The 25,146-nt window shown below is 45.8% G+C and overlaps 1 protein-coding gene across 1 annotated transcript in view; it reads right to left on the reverse strand.

Moving 5' to 3' along the window:
- TLL2 (tolloid like 2) overlaps nt 1-25,146 on the reverse strand; it is a 106,351-nt gene that overhangs the window by 26,073 nt on the left and 55,132 nt on the right. Inside the window, exons 5-10 of the mRNA XM_069460580.1 lie at nt 24,118-24,235; nt 18,657-18,835; nt 17,595-17,700; nt 10,120-10,244; nt 7,894-8,009; nt 4,552-4,654 (exon numbers count right to left, since the gene is read on the reverse strand). Coding sequence (XP_069316681.1) covers nt 4,552-4,654; nt 7,894-8,009; nt 10,120-10,244; nt 17,595-17,700; nt 18,657-18,835; nt 24,118-24,235 — 747 coding nt within the window. The remainder of the gene's footprint in view (nt 1-4,551; nt 4,655-7,893; nt 8,010-10,119; nt 10,245-17,594; nt 17,701-18,656; nt 18,836-24,117; nt 24,236-25,146) is intronic.

A 25,146-nucleotide genomic window follows, 5' to 3' on the forward strand; every position in this document is an offset into this window, starting at 1 on the left:
CAAGCCACTTGAAGCTGTAATTCTACTTTGCCCTCCTGAGAAATGGGGGAGCAGGTGAGGCTGGGGGGAGGAATAAAGGCCACTGTGGATATTTCCTAATGGCCAAGTGCGGCATCCGTTCATGGGGAGAAACGGGGGAAGGAGCTGCTAATCTGCTCTATTTCCTTCTGATTTGGGCCACCTGTAGCCTTTTGGATTTGGGGAGCTTAATATTAAGTGAGATGAGATAAAACTCCTGCCAAGAATTCTGCAAGGAAAAATGCAGCAGAAGCCTATAAATTTTCGGTAATGGTTCCTCTGGCATGGCCAATTAGTGTCAATTGGATTTTGGAAAACAACATGCAAGCAGGGAGAAGCGAGGAGACGAGCGCTGAGCAGCAGTTAGACGGCGCCGGTCCACAAAAGGAATTCCTTCTGAGCCTGGCCCAAGTTCCCAGGCCAAGTCTCTCCTTTTAAAACCCAGCTGTCACGGCCGCTGCGGACTGTTTCCAAAAGAGAGAGGGATTTTCACTGCCTCGCTGCCTGCGGATCTAACCGGATAAGATGAACCACCCACCACCCAGGGGCCACAGGACAGCCCGTCTCCGCTCAGTCCCCGGGGGGAGGTGGGAATTGCAGTCAGAGGTGTATTTTACTGCCTTGGCAGAGCTAGACTTGGTAGAATAAATCAAGGATCATTCCTCAACACTATCCCAAAATCGCTTTGTAATTCTTAACTAGAACCCCCTTGTCTCGTGTTCTCGTCTTCACCATAATGGTTCTAATGAAAGCCCCTCTTTTATTAACTGTGTCTATGCCAGACACTGTCCTAAGTCCTTTACGTGGGCTATCTCATTTCGTCCCTGTTACTCTCTGAACTAGGTACCATTATTCATCCCATTTCACAGATGAGAAAGCTGAGGGTCAGAGGATTGAAGTCTCAAAGCTGCAAGTGGAAGCAGGATTTGAACAGTGGCAGTCTGAGACTTTCATCATCAGTATCACCTTCTTCATCACCATCACCATCGCCACCAGCACCATCAACAGGAACTTCTCTGTCTAAGGTGCAATTGTCAACATTGTGCAATTTTGGATAAAGAGACATGGTATCTGCTCTCTGGGAATGTAAACATCGTTCCCATTTCCCAGTTTGGAAACAGATACATAGGAATGCAGATGAAAGCCTCAAACCATAAAACAAGTGCGTGGAAATGCCAGGCTTGGCGGTTTGACTCACTCTATCATTTCTGCTCATCTGGGAGGAAAGCGGCCCCTGGCCAGGGAGCCCCAGAGTGGGGCCACGCGACACTGATTGGGCAGCCTGGCCTTTCTGAACTTCCCTTCCCAGTTCAGGGAAAGCGGGGAAAGGGGGCTTTTGTGTGCACTGTGGTGATACCGAATGAGCAAAGACAATTCTGCATACAAGAGTGCATTGTTAGAGTAACTCCTCTAACAGAGATAAAGGAGGGGGATCCAATCTACAGGACAATATTTAAGGTTGCTTCATGAGTTCTCTGTGTAGCCATCTTCCTCCCCACTTTTGGTACAATCTCATAAGCGACCCCTGAAACCGAAAACCAGTTTGATATCTTTAACCAGCCGTGAAATGTTCTCAATCTACCTACAGTTCTCTTTAATCACTACGTGAAAACCTAGGTCTCAAACAGCCTCCTTCCAAGGAGACTAAACAGGCTGGAGAGAAACCAGACTAGAGAAAAGGTGTCGGATTCCTAAACTGAAATCCAGTTCCTGGATTTAGAGGAGGAGTTTAATAAGGATATCAAGAAGAGGAAATGCAGATGAGGACACTACAAGTGGTCTCCATGGGGAGTCATAAAGAGTCCATTCATAAAAAGTTATGTGTCCATTATGCCTGGATTTTCACACACTGCCCTGGGAAAAAATGCAATGCACAGTTTTCAGAGCAAGATGCATACTTTCACAATCCGCCCTAATCCGCTCTCCCTCCTGCCAAAGGGGCATTGACCTGCCTCCTCCCAGCAGATTTCATGGCACTGACCCCTCCCAGGGACCAGCTCAGCGACACAATGCACTTGTTCCCAACACAAAAGTTCACTAACAACTGCATTTGGAAACATCAGAGCAGGCCAAATAGTTGGCAAAGGAGAACTCCTGCAAATGAAGAATGATGGTTACAGGCACCGGGCCATGGCTTGGCTGCAGCATCCTGCATACACCCCCCCCCTCCCCACACACACACGCTGCAAAAGTGGGTAAAACTCGAGCCAAGAAAACACCAAAACAAAACAAAAAACCAAACCATCATCACCAACGATGAACGACAAAAGTCCCATCTCATTAATGAAAGTGCAGCCAGAGACACCAGGATCTGCAGTGAGAAAATTCTTTTTTTCAAGTTCAATAAAAAGGAACTACTGGAAATCTCTCCGCCTGTGCCCATTCGCAGGAACGTGCCTTGGCCCTCTTTAGGGAACTTCAGTCGCAGAGAGCTTCCTCCTTCTGAGCCGTTAAATCTATCCCATTCCTGGGAGGGCAGAGGGTGGCCAGATTTAGCAAGCAAAAATCCAGAAAGCCCAGATCAATTTGAATTTCAGATAAACAACGAATAATGTATTTTTTCTGGCACCTCTGGGGGACACCCTGCTCAGATTCAGCAGTCACTGCTCCCTGACACCAGGACATGTGAATTCTGGTCTGATCCACTAGCTGGCTGTGCGGCCTTAGAAATCAGTCCACACCTGGGGAGCTCAGTTTTCTCAAGAAGGTGTGGGATTAAGTGACTGTGAGGTCCCAGCCAGGTTGAGGGGTCTGTGATTCCATGTTCTCATGAAGCTCCTCCCACGCAGCTCCTTCTATTATTTTAATTATAAAATGATACCTGAATGCATCCTTGCAAAAGATTCAAACAACGGAGAAGTATACAAAGCAAAACATGAAGCCGCCCACCATCTCTGAGCTTCCTTTCTCAGAGGTAACCAATAGTTCGATGAGCATCCCTGGAGTCCCCTTTCTATGTATTTGGTACTAGACATGGCACCTGTTTCTACCTCCAGGAATTTAAACTCACGGCCCTCTGGGTGAGGGAATTCGTGTGCTGTGCTCAGTGGAAACTGAACGGGGGTTGGGGGAAATCCCTGGAAGCATAATGTCTGCCAAGCCCCTTGAGTCCACCCTCTGTCCCTTTTCTTCTGACCTATCCTACCCCTGGCTCCCCAGAATCTAGCAGAAAGCCAGGGCTTGGTCCAGCCACGACTCCTCAACTTAGCCCTCTCCTTTCTCTCCTGTCTCAGCCCAGCAAACTGCCCCAACCACAGCTCACTCCCAGGCAATCATTTGTGGCATAACAAGTGTGGCTTTTCTGCTCTCGTGAAGACATGCCAGGGACAAAGTCCTCCCTGAGTGCTTAGATTTGCCCAACCCGGGAGCCTGCCCTACAGACCCCTCTAAGAGTGAGGACAGCCACTGTCAGCTGAGATCCCCCATCTGGCTCCCTGACAATGTGCTTCTCTCCCCAGCTCCACCGCGGCTGCCACTCCTGGGCTGGGCGAGTTCCAGTGTCCGTTCCCAAGACACTGAAGCCATCGGTCCTCCACACCACGCTCATCTTCCCCGTCCTCCACGAGTGATCCCTCTTCCTGTGACCCATCTGGAGTGAACTAACCTTTCTTTTCACACTACCTGCCTGCCTGCTGCGTCTCACTCAAAGGTCAAGCTAACGTCTCAGAGACAAGTTCATGCCCCGTACATCTCACAAAAATAATACATGCTCATCATGGAAAAACTAAAAAATATAACTAAACCAAGAACAACAAAATAAAATTTTAAAAAATACTCATCCTGAAATAGCCAGTATATCATTTCTTAATATTTATAATTTTACTTGATATTTATATTTTAGATTACAAAATGGTTTCTTCCAGTTGAATTCAGACTGCGCCTTGTTTTAAGTAATTCTGTTTTGAATGACTTTGGACAGGACATTCGGTGTTAAGTTCACTATTTCCCCAGCATTCATTTTATTGTACCAATCCCACCTCATTCCTTCACACCTTATCCCTGAAGGCATCTAAATTTGTAACGACTACACAAAATATATGTATTTTTAAATCAAAATGGGGTCCTACTACATATTCTATTTTGCAACATACTTTCTTTCATGTAACAGTGTGCCATGAATACCTTTCTGTCGCAATAAATAGTCACTTCCAACTTTATTTTTAATGGCTGGGAAGTTTTCCATTGAAAAGATGTATCACAATTTATTCAGCTAACCCCTACTGTTGAACATTTAAATTGCCTTCAGTTTTTGCTGCTCCAGTGAACATTCCCTGTAGCTAGAGTTTTGCACACTTCTTTAATTAGTTCCCGAGGATAAATTCCAAGAGGAGGAATTGCTAGGTCAAAGGGTATTTGCAGTTTTAAAAGCTTTTAACATGTGTGGCCAAATGGAGTGCCCAGAGTTTTACAGTGACACAGGCCCTTGAGAACTTCCTGTGACTGCTGTCAGGAAGGACCCTTCCAATGTTAACAGCATCCCAGAGAACATCCGATCTGATCACTCCGCTCTTAGGCTGTCTAAAGTCAACTCACCCAACAGGGGGGCTTTTCTCCAATAACCGTCCCGGACCTCCACGTAATCGTACCAGCACAGGCGGCTTTTAAACAAATCCATGGATGTGAAGTTTAAGACGATCTGTAAAGAATTACCATAAAGTGAGTTTTGGCAGCAAAGCTCAGGGAGTTCTGAAAGATACATCTTGCATACTGGCGTTCTCACGTTACCCCTTAGTATACGGGATTCTCAGACCACAGTAGGAGTGTTGTCTCAGATACACAGTCGCAGGAAACCTGATGACATTAAATAATAAACCTTCAGCAGGATGGGGAGTAAACAGAAGGAGATGGGTTCTTTGGTTCTGTCTGGGGAATCACTTGAGCTTTTGAAGTCACTAGGTGGTTTACACAAAGCAAGATGCATTAAAAAGAGCGGCCAGGCTGCGTTGAGTCTGGGTGTTTGGAAGGAGGTGAGGGGTCAGTGAAGTGCGGAGATACGAAAAGATCTTACAACATCATCAGTCATTCCAGGGGGGCTGGGGTTAGCTGGGGTGCATCTGAGCACCTCCGTGGTCAGTGTCCCCGGCCATGACCCTCACTCTGCTGAGGTGGGGTGTGTCTATCTAGTAACCTTCCCACAGTGAGTCTGTTCCTTCACTAATTTGTTCATTTGTTCACTCCACCACTGTTTGTTGACCACCTACTGTGCGCCAGTCCCCATGGCCAACTGAGACAGAAAGGACAGTAACACAGGGTCCCTGCCCGGAGGGAGCTCAGAGATCCAGGAACAGGCAGATGCAACAGCGTGGTGTAAATGCTGAAGGGAGAGGGACGGTCAGAGAGAGTATTTTGGCAGTCCTGGAGAGACAGAAATAAATTCTGCCTGCTGGCACTGGAGAAGTCTTCTCAGAGGAGGTGACATTTAACCTAAGGGGGCTCAGGGATCAGTGGGCAGAGAAGTAGGCTAGAGTGTTTCCCTGAGCGGAACTGACATGAGCAAAGGTCAGGAGCTGTTTGGGGAACCGTTCATGGGCCCAGCATAGGGCACTAAACCCTAAACCCTAAGTCTTGTAAAAATGGGGTGTACCTTAGATTTCTTTCATATCCCCCACCATGCTCGAATTCAGGTGATAGAGCTTAGTAATAATTATAAGAAGCTGGTTGCACAATAATTGTTTAGCCTTTGCTTTTTAAAATTACAAAAAGAAAATGTGAGTACAACTTCCTTGGCAACACATTCATGATCTGAATGAACAGGATAATTATTCAGGCTAATTATTTTAAGTATGTTAGCGAATCATAAAGACCATAAGGGAAGAGGTGATGAATAAGGGGTGATATTTGAATCAATCAAGTTTGCTAATTACTAGCAGCTCTGGGGAAGGCTGGGAGAGGCAGAAATTGAAACAATTGGTGCAGGAATTTCAATGATGTATATTCTCCCTGTCCCCAGTTAGCAGTAATAATTAAGGCTTGCTGAAGCTTACACGGTTCAAACATATCACACAGCCCCTGCTGCGCAGGGCGAGTCAACAATTTGGAGATTACCAGACCCCTTCCTCTTCCTCGTCCTCCTTCCTGCCTCCCTCCTGCTAGCGCCTCCAGCAGGCACAGGGACGTCACATCCGCCAAGCAGACAAGTCTGGAGTCTCAGACACAAGATGACAACCACGTTTAATGTTTTAAATGCTTGGAGCCATAAAGGGGGGGGGGGGTAGATGTGTGCACACACACACGTGTGCATATGTGTGTGTAATTGTATGTTCTAATGTCTATCTGCTAGCCTGTCTTCTTTGTGTAAGAATATAAGAAGATGGTCAAGTATGCAGGCTCTCAGAGTCCAGTTGCCCGGGTTCAAATCCCAACTATGCAACAAATGTAGTCGCCTTGGGCAAGTCGATTTCCTTCCCTGTAAATAAACATGGTAGCAGCACCTAGCACATGAAGTTGACGTGAGGATTAAATTAGCATATCCATATAATATGCTGAGGATAGTACCCAGTTCGTAGAAAATGCTCACCATGGTGCCTAGCCATTTCTCTTTAGTTATCACTCTGTGCTTAACTTGACATTTACATGGACATTTATTTAAAAGTTATGAGTTAGGAATACCTGAAGGTTGGCCACAAGTGCCTGAAAAATTCCAGCATCCCATTACCAGCCCTCACTGCAGGTTTTTCCCTCAGCCCCTCATCCATCCACACATTCATTCAACACATACTTAGTGTGACCATTCTGTGCTGTAGACTGTGTGGGGGGCCGGGAGCCTGGGGGTGAACAATCTCCATCCCCAGGGAGCTGAGGGTTTAGAAGAAGGACAAATAAACCAGCAGCCACAATACTGTGAGACATGCTACAATAGGTATGATTGCTCTGGGGACACAGGAGGTGTCTGTCCCCTAGCCTAGTCCCAAGGAGCAGAGAGGACTTCTCAAAGATGGCTGCACCTAGTCTGAGACAACTTGCAGAATACTTACTCGGATTTGTAGAGAGATGTGGCAAAAAGACAAGCTCTGTAGTGCAAACCCCCAGTTCCCAGTTCTCCATCTTAACTATGAATTTGGGCAATTTCCTTAATGTTCAAGCCTCAAATTCCTTGTCTATATCGTGGGTATAAGAGTAGTACCCTGCAGTAGGGTTGAGAACGTATCATCACTGGACCAGGGTAAAAGTGACCCTGGGCTCAGCTCTGGAGGGTCATGGAATCTTCAGAGCAAAAGGAACATGCCCACCCAGAGCCTGTCTAGTCCCTAAGCCACACGCCAGGGACCAAGGACCCTGGAGTTCCCTGTCCAAACAGCTCTCAGTCCACTTCCAGGCACGCAAAGGCCTTTTTCTGGATTCATTCACTCCAGAGTGGACTGCACACCTGGCCAGCCCACCCCTGCTGCCAAGGAGTTTGCAAGGAAGGAGCGGATGGTGCCTGGGAATGCGGGCAAGGGTGGGCAAGGGTGTCGACACGTGTGCTCCTGAGGCCGGGAATGGGAGATGGCGGGTGGAGGAAGGGAAGCCTGTGTGGTTGGCTCTCCCCACGCTGCCACCTTCCAGAGCGGTTCTCCGGTGTGTCTCAGAATTGTCAACTGGCTCCTTGCCGTCCAGGACATTATCGTAGTTTATTTATTAAGGTCAGAGGATAGAGCCTACTTTATTTTACAAACTGTTAGCTTGATTTATAACCTAGTGGACATTTAGTACGTGCTAGGCCTTCATTTTACCCGTGAGACTGGCTGAGAAGTCCAGAAATAATGACCATGAGGCAGCAAGCAGCACCGTGCCTGGCACGCAGCTCTCATCGAGACTGTCAACAGTCAGAACAATTCCTCTGGCCTCACCCACCCTGCCGAGTGCCACGCCATCCCCCGAGGGGTCCCCACCTACCTTCTCCCCCGGGGTGACCGAGATCCTCCAGACGCAGTGGGAGTAGGAAGGGTAGCCGTTTGGGAAACCAGGCGCGGAAAAGTTTCCTGTTGTGTCCTGCAGGGTCTCCCCACACGCTGCACGAGCAAAATGACGGCTGTGATGTGGCACGTGACGCACCCGCTCCCCGCACAGGCGGCTCCCACACAGGGCGGCCGCGCACACGCACCCCGTCACCAGGCAGAGCCCTCAGAACAGGCCGATGAGAACCGAGCCAGGCAGACTGACATCTTTCTGGCTAAACAAAAGCCCAAGTAGGGTCTGGGTGCCAAAAAGTGACACTCCAGGGTTTCTTCTGAGGCTTCCAGGACTGAGCCTGGCCTAGAGCTCATGAATTTCAGCTCTCCAGCAGGCTGTGTGGCCGTGGGCAAGTTTTCCAGCCTTGCTGGGCCTTAGTTTTTGTATCTGTAAAATGGGCAGACCTACCTCAGAAGGGTAGTGAAATCACGTGCATCATGTGAAACAGATCAGCTCAGTGCTTGGCACACAGTGAGCGCTCCATCTAGAGTAGCCATTATAATTGATAATAGTAATAATATCTGTGGCAGAGAAAATATGAAAGTGCACGTAGGTGAAGCAAAAAGAAGAAAAATGCTTTGAAACTCATTTCAGCTGTTAATTTGAATCTCTCCTCTTCTTTTTCTGTTACCCACCTCCGAAAGATGCCAAGAAAACAGAAAAATGCAGAGGCATAGGGAGGCGGAATATAGCTTAGCAAGCCGTGCTGCCCTTGCGTGTTTGAGGGCTGCCTGCTTATGAGTCTAGGGCCTGGTCTTTATGCATGAGAAAAATATTTCCCTTCATTTGCATGAATACTTGGAAGCTGCAGGTTTCGTATTTCCGTAATGCCCGGGGATTCACACGCCAAAGATACAGACACTGTTTTGCTGAGTGCCCTCCTTGTACGGGGCCACCCCCGCCGTGTAGGACACAAGCATCCTTAAGCATCTTTCCCTATGTGCAGTTCAACCTCCGCATGGCAACTGCCCGAGCTTCCAGTTACTCCTCGAGACGACTTGAAGCTCCGTATTTTGGGGAGCTGCAGGAAGGGATGTGTAGAGAATTGCCCATCATTGGCCCCAGGAAATCCTGGATCTCGACGCTTCGGTATCACGTTACTGAACAACTGCCAGGCCTCATGAAGATTATGCCTGGCAGCCAACACCCCCGAGGGTTCCATGGAAATTATTTTAGAATAATCATCAACATTTTGCAAGAACAGATACATTACTGTGTGACTCCATGGTATTTACCAGCTGCCTCGAATCCTTTAGGGAAGTGAGCAGCATATACATTATAACTAAATAAATACTGTGGCATTTCCCAGGGAATGCTATAAGGTTTCCTTTTAAATTCAGCAAGGTTATCTGATATGTGTGTCCCCTATTTTAGCCCTAACACGCCGCCAGATGACTAATAGCTGGATGGACATGTTTCCTAGAGTTTCTTGAGGCAGCGAGCCCCACGCAGCGCTTGGCATGCCCTGTCGTCCTGCTTAGCAGAACAATGTGACAGCCCAGATTTTCTAAGTAAACTCGCGGTCTGGTTTAGGGGGCTGGAAAAGGCTGTTGGTAATGGAATCTCCTTCATTCCTCCTAAAACCACTGGCCTGCACCCTGTCCCATCAGTGGTAATGAAGCACAATAGCTTAAAGGGCCAAGGAGTGCTTACCCCAGGGCAGCGAGTGTGTGTGTGTGTGTGTGTGTGTGTGTGTGTGATGATGATGATGCCAAGGGGACAGAGGCAAAGAGGGCAAGTTCAAGGAGAGGGGACTTTCATACAGGCCAAGGAACTGAGCCTACCTTCCCCAAAACATTCTCCCTCATTCTCTGTCTTCCCTCCAAGTCCCCCTTGGTTCTTGTTTGGCCAAAGCCACATGCCCTAGTCCCACAGAAAGGACTGTCTCGCTGTCACGGGAGCACACTGCACTGGAGACCTCTTTGCTGTTGCTCTGCTTCCTTCTTCCTCTTCCGGACACTTTGCCAGAGTAGCTTCCCGCAAGTTCGGCTGTGAGCTCTAAGACCTGATGCTCTCCTCGCTACCTGCAATCATGTCGCTGTGCCGCTTTCTACGCTGCCCAGCACCTCCTACCAGAAGGACCCCGAGGAGTAGCCCGTTAGGTTCCCCGCGTTGTTTTCCCAGCGAGAGGGACCGTGCTTCCCAGATGCCAGGGCGGCTCGTGGTTACCTGGGCATTTGTACAGCTTCCTGGCTTGAGCTATGTCTCCCTGACTGAGCCGCACACGCTGGCCAATGGTTGGCCTGACGCCATTGTCATCTCGACGGGGGAGGATGGTGTCTAAGAAAACTCCTCTACAGGAAGGAAAAAAAAAAAAAACAGAGAGAGAAAGAAAAGTCAAGGCCATCGGGCTGCCCGTGAGGGATTTCCCGCCTTCATTTCCTCACTGTACCCCATCAACATTCCTGCCCCTGGCCTGCCTCTCCCCGGCTGGCATGACTGAGGAGGTCCCCTCGCTCGTGCTGGCATTTTTACATTCCATTCCATCAGCAGCCGACTCACTTTCCAACGGCAAGAAGACTCTGCCAAGTTCAAAAATATGCCCTGGCCCAGTAGCCCAGGGCGTCCTTACTGATGCACACTGAGTATTTCCATGAAGCCTCTGGCAGGTCAGGCCCCAGGGCCAGCACCACGCTGCACAACGCAGGGAAGTACCATTCAGAGAGGCCACGGTGTGAGCGGTGCCCCCTGGAGTTGTGCGCTAGGCAGTGCTGTGCACACAGCAGTGTTGGAGCCACCCCAGGGAGAGCTTGGGAACTGGGACAGCGGGAGACTCCCAGGCCTGGCCAGCAAGTGCAGGCGGATGCGCGGCTCATCGGAGTCTGGGGGCCTTGCTGGCAAGAGGGCAATCGGGTGGAAAATGAGATGAATGCAGAGAACAAGAGGTAGCGGAAAGAGCCCTGGGCTAGAGATTTCTAAACCAGGTCTGCTTCTGCTACCTGGGTGAGCTTGGACAAGTCCTTTCCTCTCTCTGAGCCTCAGTTTACCCCTCTGAATAAGAGATTGACCTAGGTGGTCGTGGCAGCCCCTTTATCCCTAACATCTTCGACTCCTACATGACTGAAATCTAAAATGACAGCTTCATTTCCACAACAGACGAGTGGGAACCAGGAGGACCGGCTGAGCACCCGCCCTATGGTGGGCATGGTTTACACCCGCCCGCTGCCCGGCACGCTGCCGGCTCTGAACCTCCTCCTCTGCCTCAAGACCTCCATCCGGGGCCTCTCCAGGAAGTGAGGCCTTTCCCTGAACCAGCTCCTTGCCCAGTTACCACCTTGTTTCTTTCCTTCCCTTCTTACCCAAGTCCCTAAAAAGTGTTGTCTCCGTCCTCGGATGGCTGCCCTCTCCTTTGCTCCTCATGCAACTGTGACCTGACCGCATCAGCAATGGTCACCACTCACGAAGCAGCGGAGGCCACTTTTCCATCTCCACCTGCCCGCTCTGCAGCACTGGGACCCCACCCCCACCCTCGCCCTGGCTCCAGGGCGCTGCTCTTGCTGAGCAGGGAGATGAGAGCCACTGCTGCTTCCCCCTCAAATCATGCCCTGTGGTTTCTGCCCTCACCCACTATTCTCCTCTCGCCCCATGTTCCACCTGTTCCTGTGAGTTTTAACCACCTCCTAGCTCCTAGCTCATCAGTTCATAGCTAATTCTCTGGGTTCATAGCCCAGAACCATCTGCTAAGCCCCAGATGCCTGATGACACCTCCACCAGGCTGTCCTCTGGGCGGCCTCTTATGTGCAACAGGCTCAAAACCAAATTTCATTAGGCTTTCATTCTTCCTCTGCTCGTTCCATGGCCCTTATCCCTTATCCTCTGAGCCTGAATCTGAAGGCACCTCGGCTCCAACCTCTCACTCACACTCTCCTGTGGAAACCGGTAGCCAGGTCTTGTCCACTGCACCTTCCATGCGCGCCTGGAATCCATACCCTCCTCCTCGTTCCCGGACCACTGCCTTGGCTCAGTGATCAGCACTCCCTTCCTGAATTGTTTCCAGCAGCTTCTTAAGTGGCCTCCCTCCCTGTAGACTCAGCCACTTCTGCTCTACTCCCCATCCCACAATGCTGCAGCGTGATCTTCCTGAAATGCAAGGGTAGGAGGTGCCCTCTTTGCTCAAAATACTTCACCAACTTCCCATCACCACTTGGATCTAGGTCATTTGCTGGCTGGCTTCTGCCGTCCCCTCCAGCCGCATCTCCTGACATCTCCACTTACTAATTGTCTTAAGCACCACTGAGCTCCTTCTAGCCCCAAACATGCCCTTGCCTGTGCTATCCTCTCCCCAGGCTGCCCATGCCCCATCTTCTTGTCTATGCACAAACTCCTCTTCATGCTCCAAAACCCCAATCCGAAGTCTTTCCCTCTTAAAGGTCTTCCCAGAGCCCTTTCTACCACTCCCACCTGGAGTTAATCATTCCTTGCTCTGGGCCCTACTCATTTGTCTAGTCTCTTCTTGTCATACTGTATTGTCTTTTTTGAGGAGTGGTAGTGTTTGTCTTCTTTGCTAAAAGTAAGTCCTCAAGCAGAGAGACTGGGTCCTTTATCTCTGTCCTTAGGGATGGGAGCATAGCAGGCCTCAAGAAATTCTGCTTGAATTAAATTATGCAGCCAAGATCAGGCACTGTCTTCAAAAACCTTTGCAAAATAGTCATTTGCATCCAGAAGGAAATGTGAGAGTGTGCCTAGTTACCCAGCTATTAGCTGTGTGCGCTCTCTCTCTCTCTCTCTCTCAAGCACTTCCGTTTCCCCAAATTACACTATCTAGGAAAATACATATTACCCCTATTTCTTCCTGGTTATATCACTTTGTTATCTTTTTGTTTTAGTATATAGTTGTTTTTTTCCCTAAATCAGACTTCAAGCTCACTTTCCAACCTTAGCATGTGGGATTCTAGATGATCTGCCAATTTCCTTTTCAGCATCCCTCTACCCAAATATAACCCTCTGCCCTGTCTTTATTTAATTCCCACTGCCTCATCTGTGGGTCCAGAGTCCTCCAGAGAAACTTCAGTGGAATCCTTGGTCTCCCTCACTGACTTCACCAAGTTTGAAACCACCAGTGATGAGTCCATGCAAAATTCTAAACTCAGCAACCTGCTACTCCAAAAACAGGTCCTTCTGCCCTAACCAAAGATGTGTCCATTTGTAATTATTTTCTTGGTTACCCTGCGGAAAGGAATTTTGCAGCACAAACATAAGCGTCATCACAACCTCTAAGCACCCCACGCTAACTAACTCTGCTCATGGCCACACCAAACAGGTGACTTTGCCAGTGGGACCATGTAGAGACTATGTTCTTCCATGTACTCATTGTTCGTAGGACTTTCCTGTGTGCCAGGCCCTGGGTTGGGCACTCTACACGCCCCATATCATTTCATCATCATAACACCCGAGGTGACAGGTGCCATTATCACCAGGGTCCTCGCTCTACAGCTGGGGCAACTGAGCCTGCACAGCTTCAATGACCTGCCCAGGCTGCAGAGCTAGTGATGGCGAAGCAGGCATGGCGCTCACCTTCCAGCCAGTGTTTCCCACTGCCCAAGAAACAGTAGGCCTTAATGTGCATTAAATTATAGAGCTAAGAACACTGGAGACTTCAAAAACCAAAACATCAGGAACAATACTGGCTCACACTCAGACAGCTCCTTGGTGCTGGACTCCCTCCCCTGCAGGTCCGTGAGCTGCCAGCAAGCGCTTCCCGCTCTGGAAGATGTTTACTACGAGAGCTGCTATCCTCTGTGTAAAACACTGAAATGCTGTTCCTCCCCCCTTTCACGCAGCTCTTAGCATTGTCATTCTGCTAAACTAAGAAAGAGTTCGGCGGATGCCTTAGGGAATAAAACTGTCAGCTCTGAGTTCTCAAACAAAGACGCCCCTGTACCAGAAACTATCCCCTCATCTCCTGGACCCTTGCCCAACAAAACCTCCAAAAACACCACTCCCCATGCCTCTGTCCAAGCAAGGGGGAGGGGAGAAGAACTGCAATAAACTAGAGGGAGTAAAGTTGGAAGGAGATAGCTCAATCGTAAAGAGACACACAAAGATTGGGTTTTGCATCAGCAGGGCATAGCATCTGCCCCCCAGATGAGTGTATGTTCTGCAGGCTACTTTCTACTCTTTTACAGAAGCCAAGACAAGGTGCAGGCCAGCAGCAGGGGGTATGTGACCAGGAGTAATGACATAGAGTCACAGAGTGGGGAAAATACTGACAAAATGCCAGAGAAGCCCACCAGTACGAATCCACTGAACAAAGTAGTTTTCTGAAAATCCATGCAAGAAATGGGCAGAAAGGACAATGCAGGTATTCACCTGCAGCAAAACAGATTTGCTGAAACCATTCTGAACTCTGGGGAGGAGGTGAGAAGGTAGCAGTGGCAGATGGTTGAAATAATGAGTTGCTCCTCCTAGTAGCCCCTTGCAACGGGAAGCTGCCACTCCTCCCAGTAAGAGAGGGCATGTGTTTCTCACTCACTTGAGTCTGGGCTGGCCTATGTCTTGCTTGCACCAAGAGAATGTGGCAGAAATGATGTTATGCAAGTTCTAGAGCCTGGGCCTTACGAGGCTTGCAGCTTCTCAGCTTGCTGTCTAGGAACTCTGAGTCCCCATGCAGTCCCGGTCCAGCCTCCTGGAGGATGAGAGGCCACTTAAATGAGGACCAAGGGGCTCCCTTGCAGAACCAAGGGCCATGGACAAGCAGCATCAAGTGCCAGATGTGTGACTGGCCACCGTGAACGCCCCAGCCCAATCAAGCTATCAAACGACTGTGGCTGTGGGTGATCCCAGGCAAGAGCAGGGAAGAACGAGCCAGACTGACCCACAGTATCATAAAAAAAGAATAGGCTGAGGTTATAAGTCCCTAAGTTTGGGGGTCAGCCATTCTGCAGCAGTAGATATAACGCAATAGCAGCAGGCAGGGCCGTCTGCCTGGGGAGTGGCTCTGCTCCAAGGAGCCCATCCTCCCAGGTCTGTCCCTGCCAATTGCCCTCCTGGGGATTCTGGGGACTTTGGGTGACAAATTATTTCATGGGTTTGGCCCAAGAATTTCCACTGGTCTGTGCTGATGAAATGGTTCACATGGACAATAGCGTCGATAATGGCTATTCCTGAGGGGCAAAAGGCATGGGATTGTGAGCTAGAGATCACAGGGGAAAAAAGTAGAGATTTTTTAAAAAGAAAGACAAGAAATGAAATTCTGGTCCGTAATATTCTCTGCCTGCATTCCTGTCCTGGCCTTTGGCTTCGGAGCGTGTGCAGCGCCTGACACAGAGCAGGCGCTGAGAGGGCAGTGCTGTTCCTACAACCACAAATGCCCTGCATGGTAGAGACCTAGACAGTCTCTTCGATAAAGTGACCACTGCGCTTGGGAGTATGTGGAAACAATTGCAATGAGCATAACGGAAATTTCCACTCTCCCTATTCCCCAGCATTGCAGATTCCCCAGCCCTTCTGAATTCATTTATTAATTCATCTATTTAGCAGACGTCTGTTGAGCACCTACTATGTGCCAGGAACCAGGTTGGGTGCTGAGGACTAGAAGAGAGTGAGCTAGTCTCTGTCCCCAAGGATCTCAGTCTATTGAGGGAGAAGGGAATGCAACAGATAAATTAACATTAATTAATAGATAAATTATAAAGCATCATGAAGCATTATGACAGTTACAGAAACAAGACTCAAGGAAAAGCTTCTCACTTGGGCCAACTTGACACTGGTTCCCTGACAGATTTAATACTCTGTCTCTAGTAGCAGCCTGCAGCTCTTGGAGGATGGGGTGGGGCCTGGGTATTCCCCGCACCATTTCCCAAAGCATCCCACCTCTGACATCTGCGGGGTGGGCCCTCCACTGGCTTCCCGAGACTCCCGCGCACAGCCCACAGTGGACACCGACAAATCTCAGCTTCCCAAGCTGGAGGAGGAAGCCCCGCCAGCTTCAGATTTCCTGTATGGCAGTGAATGAAATCACATCTGTCAACCTCTCACCTCCCTGCACAAGATTGAGAAAGTGTACGTGAAAGGTTTGAGCTGGAAGGGGCTCAGAGAACATCTAGTCCAACCCTCTCATGAGGAAACTGAGGCCCAGGGAGGTGGAGACTTCACCAATCACACGGCTGCCCCTGGTTCCTGTCTGCGTCTCCTCAACAGCAAGGTTCACAGGAGAACTAGGACTAGCACCCGTCTTCTGCCTCTCAGCTCAGTGGACTCTTCGTCTCTCCATGTTTCTACTTGCATCTTTGACAAGCAGCAGGAGAAGAGCAAAGTGTCCAGGGAGGCTCAAGCTCATGCCACTTGCAAGTGCTGTTGAAGATGCCAACTTCAACACAACTGCACCCGTTAGAGCTGTAGAGGGCTCCTGCCTGGGTGCAGGTTAGAGATCACGGCGAGACAGCTGCGTGGCCAGAGGAACAGTGCGCCCTGAGAACTTGGGATGCTGAGGATCGGAAGATCCTCCCACAATCCTTTGACCTCATCAACAGGATGCTTTCAGCAGCCTTACCCAAGAACCCAGGAGCTCTGGGTGAATAGTTCCCCTTTCACTCCCAAGAGCCTTATGTTTCCTGAGCAAATGGTTTCCTTTAATCTTTATGGACATAGAGACTCATGAAGTGCATTGTTGCCCTCTTTGCTGTGACCGCTAGGAAGCGTAGGGCAGGATTTGCTGCCAACCTCAACAAAGTGTACATGACCTTATGGCATCTGTTCTGAACACTAAATGTATTCCAGGCTTCAACTTAGCTTTCTACCCTTATTTTTTTCCCTCTCCTTTCCCCCAGTTTCCTCACCTATTTTTTTGTTCTTGTTGTCCCATGTGTATATTGGAAGTCACCTAAAATCTTTTGGGAGGAATAATTAAATAAATAAACAAAAAAAGCAAATAGCTGGCTTTAACAGGAGACTGAAAAGAAAGTGGCAAGAGAAAAAATATTTTTACTTTGTGTATCTTCTTTAACTCAAGGATGACACTTACATGGTCTGGAAGCAAGGGCAGTATTAAAAATCCCTAACATCCGCTCGGCACAGCTCATGGGAACAGACCCCACCCGTGCTGCAAATAACTGGTCAGACCCTACGTGGGTATACCGGTTCCCATCATCTGCGACCTGCAGGTGAGAGGCCTGGGTGCTTGTTCTCATCCTGACCCCACCTACCTGTGCACCCATGAGCTGGCTGGAGCCTTACCTGAGAGTCTTCACCTCTCAAATGGACCCATGACTTGCAGCCCTCCCAGCTCTGACATGGCCCAGCTTCCAAGAGACCCAACCTCTTCTAGGAGGACCGGTGAGTTGCCACCACGCTTATATTAATATAAGGACGTGCTTGAGAAGAGTCCCCCACCCACTGGAAATTTTACACAGAGCCTCTAAGTTATTAGCCCAGCCAACCTTTCAATAATTTCCCCTTTCCAGTTTGCTGCTTGTGACATTAGGGCATGATGGAATGCCAGCTTCACAATGGGATTCAATCTTATTAGTGGGAACCTGATTAGATTATATTTCACTGCAGCCCAGAGGCCACTGTATTTCAAGGACAGACAGGCCAGCCCTGCTAGGAGCATGCAGAGACCTACTCTCCGCAGACCTCCAGGAATCCAACCCAAGCCTGCGGCAGGCACAGAAAAGCACAAAAGAGGCATAAGCAGAGATTCCGACCTTGAGAAGGTGTTCCGGGCGTAGTGCATGATGCTGTCAAAGTCGTACGTCTCTCCCAGAGAGCTCACTTCCCCAGCTTCCATTTTTAAGAAATTATACTCCTGACCTGTGACACAACACTCTGTTAAGGCCTTTGAAAACCAAGCCAGGCACCTGAAAGGAGGCAGAGGAGGGAGACGAGGGCCCATAGCAACTTCTCGGGGCTCTCTTAGCCCAATCAGTCAAACAACAGGGTTTGTGGTGCTTCTTGTCATTTTTAATAGATTGGAAATTTGAGACTTAGAGCAAGCCCTATGTTCTCCCAACCCCACCACCCAAGACCCCTCCCCCAATGAGACTCAAAACTCTTAAACTAAGTTTGCATACAAATTAGTTATCAATCTAATGTCCCCAAATTAAAAATAACCAAAAAACTCTGAGCTTTCAATTCGAAGAAACAAAAGAAAATGAATCAAAGACTTAAATTCAATCCCAGATAGTTCACAATTTAGATTCTCTAAGTCTAAAGCATTTTTAAGGCAATCTTATTTATCAGCTAGCTACTTTCTTGTTCAATATGAACTTTTATACAAAATTATTTGACATAAGAAGGAATTTTTAAAAATCTAGACACTTTATCTGCCTTGGGACAGAATGTTTCTAGGCAGAAACTCTGTTTTCACACACACTCCTGTTCTAATTGTATTTCAGTTTCGAAAAGATGTGCTGCCTATCAGCAAAAATGACTCAGAAAGCAGCCAGGAAAATCCTTTTTTTGATTTATCAGCTCTGAGGCTGAAACAGTGTTCTGGTGGATTGTGTTCCTTTTAGGAAATGGAGTTGGATTTCATTGTCCTCTACAACATGGGAAATCCTTCCGCTTCTGCTCTCACTGGCCAGCCATGGCAGATGACCTCCCAGGAAGCCATAGATGGACAGTGGCAGTGCTGGTGACAAACACCTGCAGAGTGGGGTGGCTGCTCCATCTTCAGCAGCTGCAAGCCCTCTCCTTCCCTCCCTCCTGGCCCTGCGGATGGCACCTGCCTGGCCAGTCGCTTCCAGACTCCACAGAGGCCTCCTTACCTGGCTGGATGTTTTCTCTGATGATGGTGACATGCTGGTCTCTGTCTGGCCGGGTGTGTTCATGCCAAAACCCAACCACGTGGCCCAGCTCATGAGCCACAATGCCGAACTTGTCACAGTTTTTCCCGATGGATATGGCCTGCGGGCCTCCTCCTCGGCGCCCGACATAGGAGCAACAGCTGGGCAGTGGCAGAGATGGCAGGTCAGCAGGTCAGGGCACATCCAGAGCAAGAAGCAGCTCTCCCCAGCCCCTGCCGACCACTGTGTGTGTGTGCGTGCATGTGCGTAAAAGAACGCACACTTTCAGAGGTGAACGTGTTCTCATTGTCCAACTTCCCATCCACAATTCCCCCCAAAAATGGTTCTTGACCATTTTGGTCATGGATCCTCTTGAGAATCTGAAGAATGGCATGGCCTCATTCCCTGAAATAAAGTACGTACCACGCCCACCCCTCCAGTCCCCAAGTGCCCGTGTCTCTGCTGGACCGTCTCTGGTGACCAGGAGAAGAGACAAGGAAGGAAAGGCCACTGCGTCTCTGCAAAGCATGCATCTTGGTACCACTATCGGGGGGCCCTTACAGATGACTCCCTTCATTATGCCCAGTACAGAAAGGCATAATAAAGAAACTAACATGGCCCATAATTTCACTACCCAAAATTAAAAAAAAATGCATGGCCATATTACAAAAGATTGAAGTATTAAGTCTCTCACCCCCACACCCAATCTCTTTATCCAAAGATAACCTTTGCTAACAGTTTCTTGCATGTTCGCCCAGAAAATTTTGATGCTATGGATATATGGAGAGATATAGATATCTCTCTATAGCAGCATTTAAATTACATAATACACCATGTACATTGTTCTTTATCTTGCTTCTTGTCCTCCTTAATTTAGAGATCTTTATACAACAGCACATACAGATCTCCTTCATTCTTTTCAAAGCAACATAGTATTATATTTATTTCATAGTACTAAACTTTTTTTTAGTACTAAAACTTATTTCATCAGTTTCCTATTGTACATTTAGGCTAACTCCAGTTTTTGCTATTTCAACAACGTCACAGGGGAGAGAGAAAGATAAACCAAAAAAACAAACGAATCAACAACAATAACAAAAAACAAAACAAACGGTTGGACTCTTACTTGCTCATGGTAGGGTAGATTTCCAGCAATAGGATTAATGGATAAAAGGGTACGTGCATTTGAAATTTTGACAGATACTATCCATTGCACTCCTCAAATGTTGTCTACTTATATACTCACTAATAATATATCCAAAGCCCCATTTACCCACACCCTGGCCAATGTTGGTTTTATCAAACAATTTTTGTCAATTTGGATAGGTTAAAAACTGGCATTTCACTGTAATGAGGTTGGATAGTTTTTCACATATTTTATGGGATATTTGTATTTTTTTTCCTGTGAACTATGTGTTCATATCTTCCCCTATTTTTCTTTTGGGTTGTCCATCTTTTTATTATTGATTTTTAAGAACCATTTTTGTAAATTAAGGAAACTAGAATTTTGATTGTCAAAAGTGTTACAAATATTTTTCTCACTGTGTTATTTGATTTTGGTTTTATTTTATGTCCTGTTTTGGTTTTCTTTTTGTCATATAAAAGTGTTCAATTTTAAATTTAAATTTAAATTAGGTTAAATTTTAAAAGTTTTGAACATAAATTTATAAAATGTCTTCATTTTCTTATTTACTGCCGAGAAAGGCCATCCATATTTCAAGATTATAAATAAAATCTACACTTCTGCTCTTCTAACGCTCTTGTGGGTCTTTTTCTTTCTTTTCTTTTCTTTTCATTTCTTTTTTTATGTTTACATCTTTGATCCAGCTAGAATAGTTTTTTGGTATAAGAAGTAAGGTAGGAATCCAACTCTTTTTTTTTTTTTCACAGATTATCCCAGTATTCAAACATCCCAATGGACTAATCCACCGTTCTCTCACTCATTTAAAATGCTACCTAAATTTGTGTATAGGTATATTCATTTTGAACCCTTTTTTCCATATATCTATTTTTTCTTAAGTTCCAAATTATTTTAACTATTATCTTCATTTTGCATTTCAACATTCTGTATGTTTAGATATACCATCAGACCCCTATCTCTGGCATTACTGTTTCTTTCTCTCTATATATCTTATTTCTACATTGTTCTTCCATATAAACTCTAGTATCAGTTGTTCAAGTTCTAAAAAAAAGTTCATACATATATATGTATATAAAAATGTTGGTGTTTAAATCAGAATGGCATGAATTTATGGATTATTTTAGGGAGTACTGACATCTGTACTATGTTGAGTATTCCTACACCAGGAAATGGTATGCATTTCTATTTTTATTTTATTTTATTTAGGCTCCTTGGAGTTTTAGCATTTTCTTCCTATAGGTCTGGCACATTTTTGCATATTTGTCAAGTTTATTCTTAGATATAGTATCTATTATGTTTCTATTAGGGTTGTGATATTTTCCCTATTATAAAAGCATATCAAACTATTTTATGTATAAAGAAAAGTAATTAATTTTTGGTTAATTAACTAATTTTGTGATCTGTTACTTAACAGCATCTCCCTGTGTTTTTAACAGTTTTTCAGTTGATATTTTGGGTTTTCTAAGCACACAATCACATTAACTTCCAACATTGCAAATGTTGCCTCGTTCCTGCCAATATTCACAGTGTTTATTTCTTTCTCTTGTCTAATTATATTAGTTAGTATTTCCAAAACAATGCAGAATAATTGTGGTGACTATAAACATCTTTGATTTTTTTTCCTGACTCTAACAGAAATGCTTCTAGGAATATCATCGTTAAAACATGATGCGGGCTTTTGGTTTGAAATCACACATATATACATACAAATAGATAAATAATATATATATATTTTGTAATTCAAGAATCTATCCTTGATGTCTATTTCTGTGCTACCGTGACTACTTTTTTGTAACAAAAAATGCATATTGAATTTTGCGGATGCCTTTTAGCATCTATTGTTCTCTCCTTTGATGGATCAATCGTGGTACGAAGATTTCCTAATGTTGAACGAGTCTTTCGTTCTTGAGATAAACCTAGTTGGCAGCCTACTCTTCTTTTCTTCTACTGTGGAATTCTTTATTTTTCATTCATTTATGTATTTATTTTCTTTTTTGAGACAGGGTCTCCTTTTGTCACCCTGGCTAGAGTATACTGCTGAATTCTTTATTTAGGATTCCACATGGCTATTCATATGTGAGATGAGTCTATAATTTTCTTCTTTTCCTTTGGTGCCATCTTTGTCATTTCGGGGTAGCAGTGCTATGATAGTTCCTTAAAAGTGATTTGGAAGTGTCCCTCTTTCTCTATGCTCTAAAAGGCTTAAATAGTACCAGAATAATCTGTTTCTTGAAGGTTTAAAAGCATTCACCTATGAAACTCCAGATTTGGTGCTTTGGGAGAGAGAGCTTTTTCCCTCCAATTTTCAATTTTTCTCAAAGTTATTGGTCTGTGCTAGTAATTTTTACCTTGAAATCTTTCGTATTATCTACATTTTCACATTTCTTGCCCTAGAGCTTTGCAAACTACTCTTTCATGATTCTGCTGAATCTGTGGCTGTTTCCCCCTTTTTTATTTGTAATTTTGTGTATTTCTGCAAGTCACTTTCTGTCTCAAACTAATGAGTGGTTTAGCTATTGTTTTTTGGGTATTTTTTAATTGGAGAGAAAGCATATAAATTTATTAACATACATACAAAGAGAATCACAGAGTGATTACTCGCCCTCCAAGGGGGTTTAGAAGCTTATATACCATCTTGAGGTTATGTTACGGAAAGTTCAGCACTTGCCCGCAAGGCCGTATCAGAAGAACGAGGACAAGTGGTTTGAGGAGAAGGAAAGAGAAGCTCATTAATTTGCCGGCAAAGAGGAGGTTGGCAGACTCCCGTCTCAACGTACCAATGTCCTCTGTTTTTTGTTTGTTTATTCAAATAATTGCTCTTGAATTTATTAGCCCTATAAAATGTTTCACCTTGGCTGTTTCCTTGTGCTCTCATTAGGTTTACTTTGTTCTGGTGATGGTGGTGGGTTTTATTTATTTCTTTTCATTAACTTCTTGGAATTGAATATTTCATTGCCTTTGGTGTGAACTGGTGGTGCCGTTTTTCCTCTGGACATAGCCTTAGCTATATCTCTTTCATTTTGAATTGTAGGGCTTTCATTATGTAAACATTCTGCAATTTTAATTTTGATTTTTGTGTGACCTGAGAGGTATAAAAAAGGGGGTGAGGGGGGAGCCTTTAACTTACCAGGTAATGTTTATTCCATTTTTGTTATTATGCATAGCTTCATTGCTTTGAAATCAGGGAATATTTTAATGCTGTTTTTGCCTTTTAGAATCAATTAAGATGCTCTTAATGCTTAATAGATAGTCAAGATTTATACTCCTTGAATAGGCACTTTAAAAGTGTATTATCAGATTACAGAATCTGATGGACCTATAGAATCAACTCTATTAATTATATTTTTCAGATACTCTATGAATCTCTACTTACTTTTTGGTCAACTTCACACTGATTTACTTGGGCTGACAAAAATGAAATAAGTCTCCTGTTGCTGGTGTTTCTGTCAATTTCCCCTTGAATTCCCTGGGGCTTGTTTTATGACTGTTAATGCTATGCTATTTGGTGCATGAAGATTTATGACAGTTATAATCTTGCCGTAGCTTGTATCCTTTCTCATTATAAACTGTCTCGCCTTTTTTTTAAAACACTTTCTGACTGTAAAAACAAAAACAACAAAATAACAAAAACCTAGTATATAACTAAACTTGTGATCCCACCTTTCTTTCTGTTAGCATGTGCCTATAGCTTCTTTCCTTTTACTTTTAAACCTCTCTGGGTCATTTTCTTCAGTAACTATCTTTGTACAGAACATGTCATTGGGTCTGGGTTTTTGACCCAATGTGAGAACCTTTTTCTTTCCATAGGGGAGTACATCACACTTACATTTACTGGCATATCAGATAACTTTATTCATAAGCCAGTCATTTTATTATAAGCTATGATTTCTGTAGGAAGTCTGTAAGCCCATGGAGTCCCCTCAGTTTCATGCAGAATTTTGCATATGTGTACATCCATTCTTGAGGGAGGAAAGCCCCCACCTTCATCAGATTCTCAGTGGGGTCCCTGATGCCAAGAGGTTAAGAACCCCTGCCTTACGTCCTTCTCCCTGTGACACACCACCCATTCCTGCCATTGCTCTCCTAGTGGCAGGACCCCCGGTCTCCCTGGAGTCTTCCTCTGGCCCCACCTGCTTTGCCACTGGTCTGTGACTGCACTGAGGGGAAGGAGTTTCTAGCAAACCCTGGACTCCTATAAACAACAGCTCATTGGAAACAGTTTTGCAGAGAAAACTCAAGACTCATGAACCATCTGATTGGTTCTCTGGCTCTGCTGTGGCGGCCTTGCTTTCTCTTACTCACCCACAGGTCCTGTAACTGAACACAATGAAGCTTTCCTCATCGGTCCTTTCTATGAAGGTCACACAGGTGTGCTTCTCCCAGTGTCTCATGGCCTGCTTAAAAATGGCCCTCTGGCTTCCTGAAACAACAGAGCAAATGCTGGTCACGTCAATGAGTCCGTACTTTCCTTAGATGCTTTACACAGGCTTAGGACGAAGCTTGTTCCGTAGATCAAGAAAAGCTCATTAATAATACTGTCTTGTTTACTCGAAATGTGATAAGAGAGTAGATTTTTGTGTCCTCACCTCTCCCCATGCACAAAAAATGATAACCATGGATGGTGATGGATATGCTAATTAATTTGATTGTGGTGATCATGACACAATATATCAAATCATCACATTGTACACCTTGAATATATACACTTTTTATTTGTCAATTAAATATTTAAAAAAAAATTTTTTAAAAGCTTGCTCTGGTGACCCAGAATAGAAATGTGGTAAGAATAAGGATTTCCCTTGCTAAAAATACAACGTAACTTTCCTGAATTATCAAAACTTAGAGAGTAAGAGTTTGTGGATTGGAAGGGAGGGTAAAAAATAGATTTCAAAATATCCTGGGCTTCCCAACTTTTCCTTTGCATTAAAAGTGTTTTCTAAACTTTTAAAAAACCCTACCCAGATTAATGAGTTTGGAAATTGTAAGCTTTTCAAGCACGAGGTATCAGCTCACCAGGCCTGCATCTCACCCCCCCCATTTTCTTTTAGCCCTGTAGGACGGTGCTCTCCGACACTCCAAACATTCTGCTTGTACAGATGTCTGTGTACTTTTGTGTGGGGTTGCAGTGTCTTCTGGGAGATCCTTGAGCCCAATTTCATATAAGGCCTCTGAAAACAGGTGAATGTCACACTTCCCTGAACCTGTCCTCCTATTTCCTTGAATGGAAACTTGTTGAGCTTCTCCAGTCTGATGGTTACATGTAGTCAGTAAGTTCTTTTCAAAATCTATCAATCTGACAGAAAGAAGACTGTTTTAATTTTGCTAGAAGCA

This window comes from Eulemur rufifrons, chromosome 28 (assembly GCF_041146395.1).
Source record: "Eulemur rufifrons isolate Redbay chromosome 28, OSU_ERuf_1, whole genome shotgun sequence".
NCBI lineage: Eukaryota > Metazoa > Chordata > Mammalia > Primates > Lemuridae > Eulemur > Eulemur rufifrons.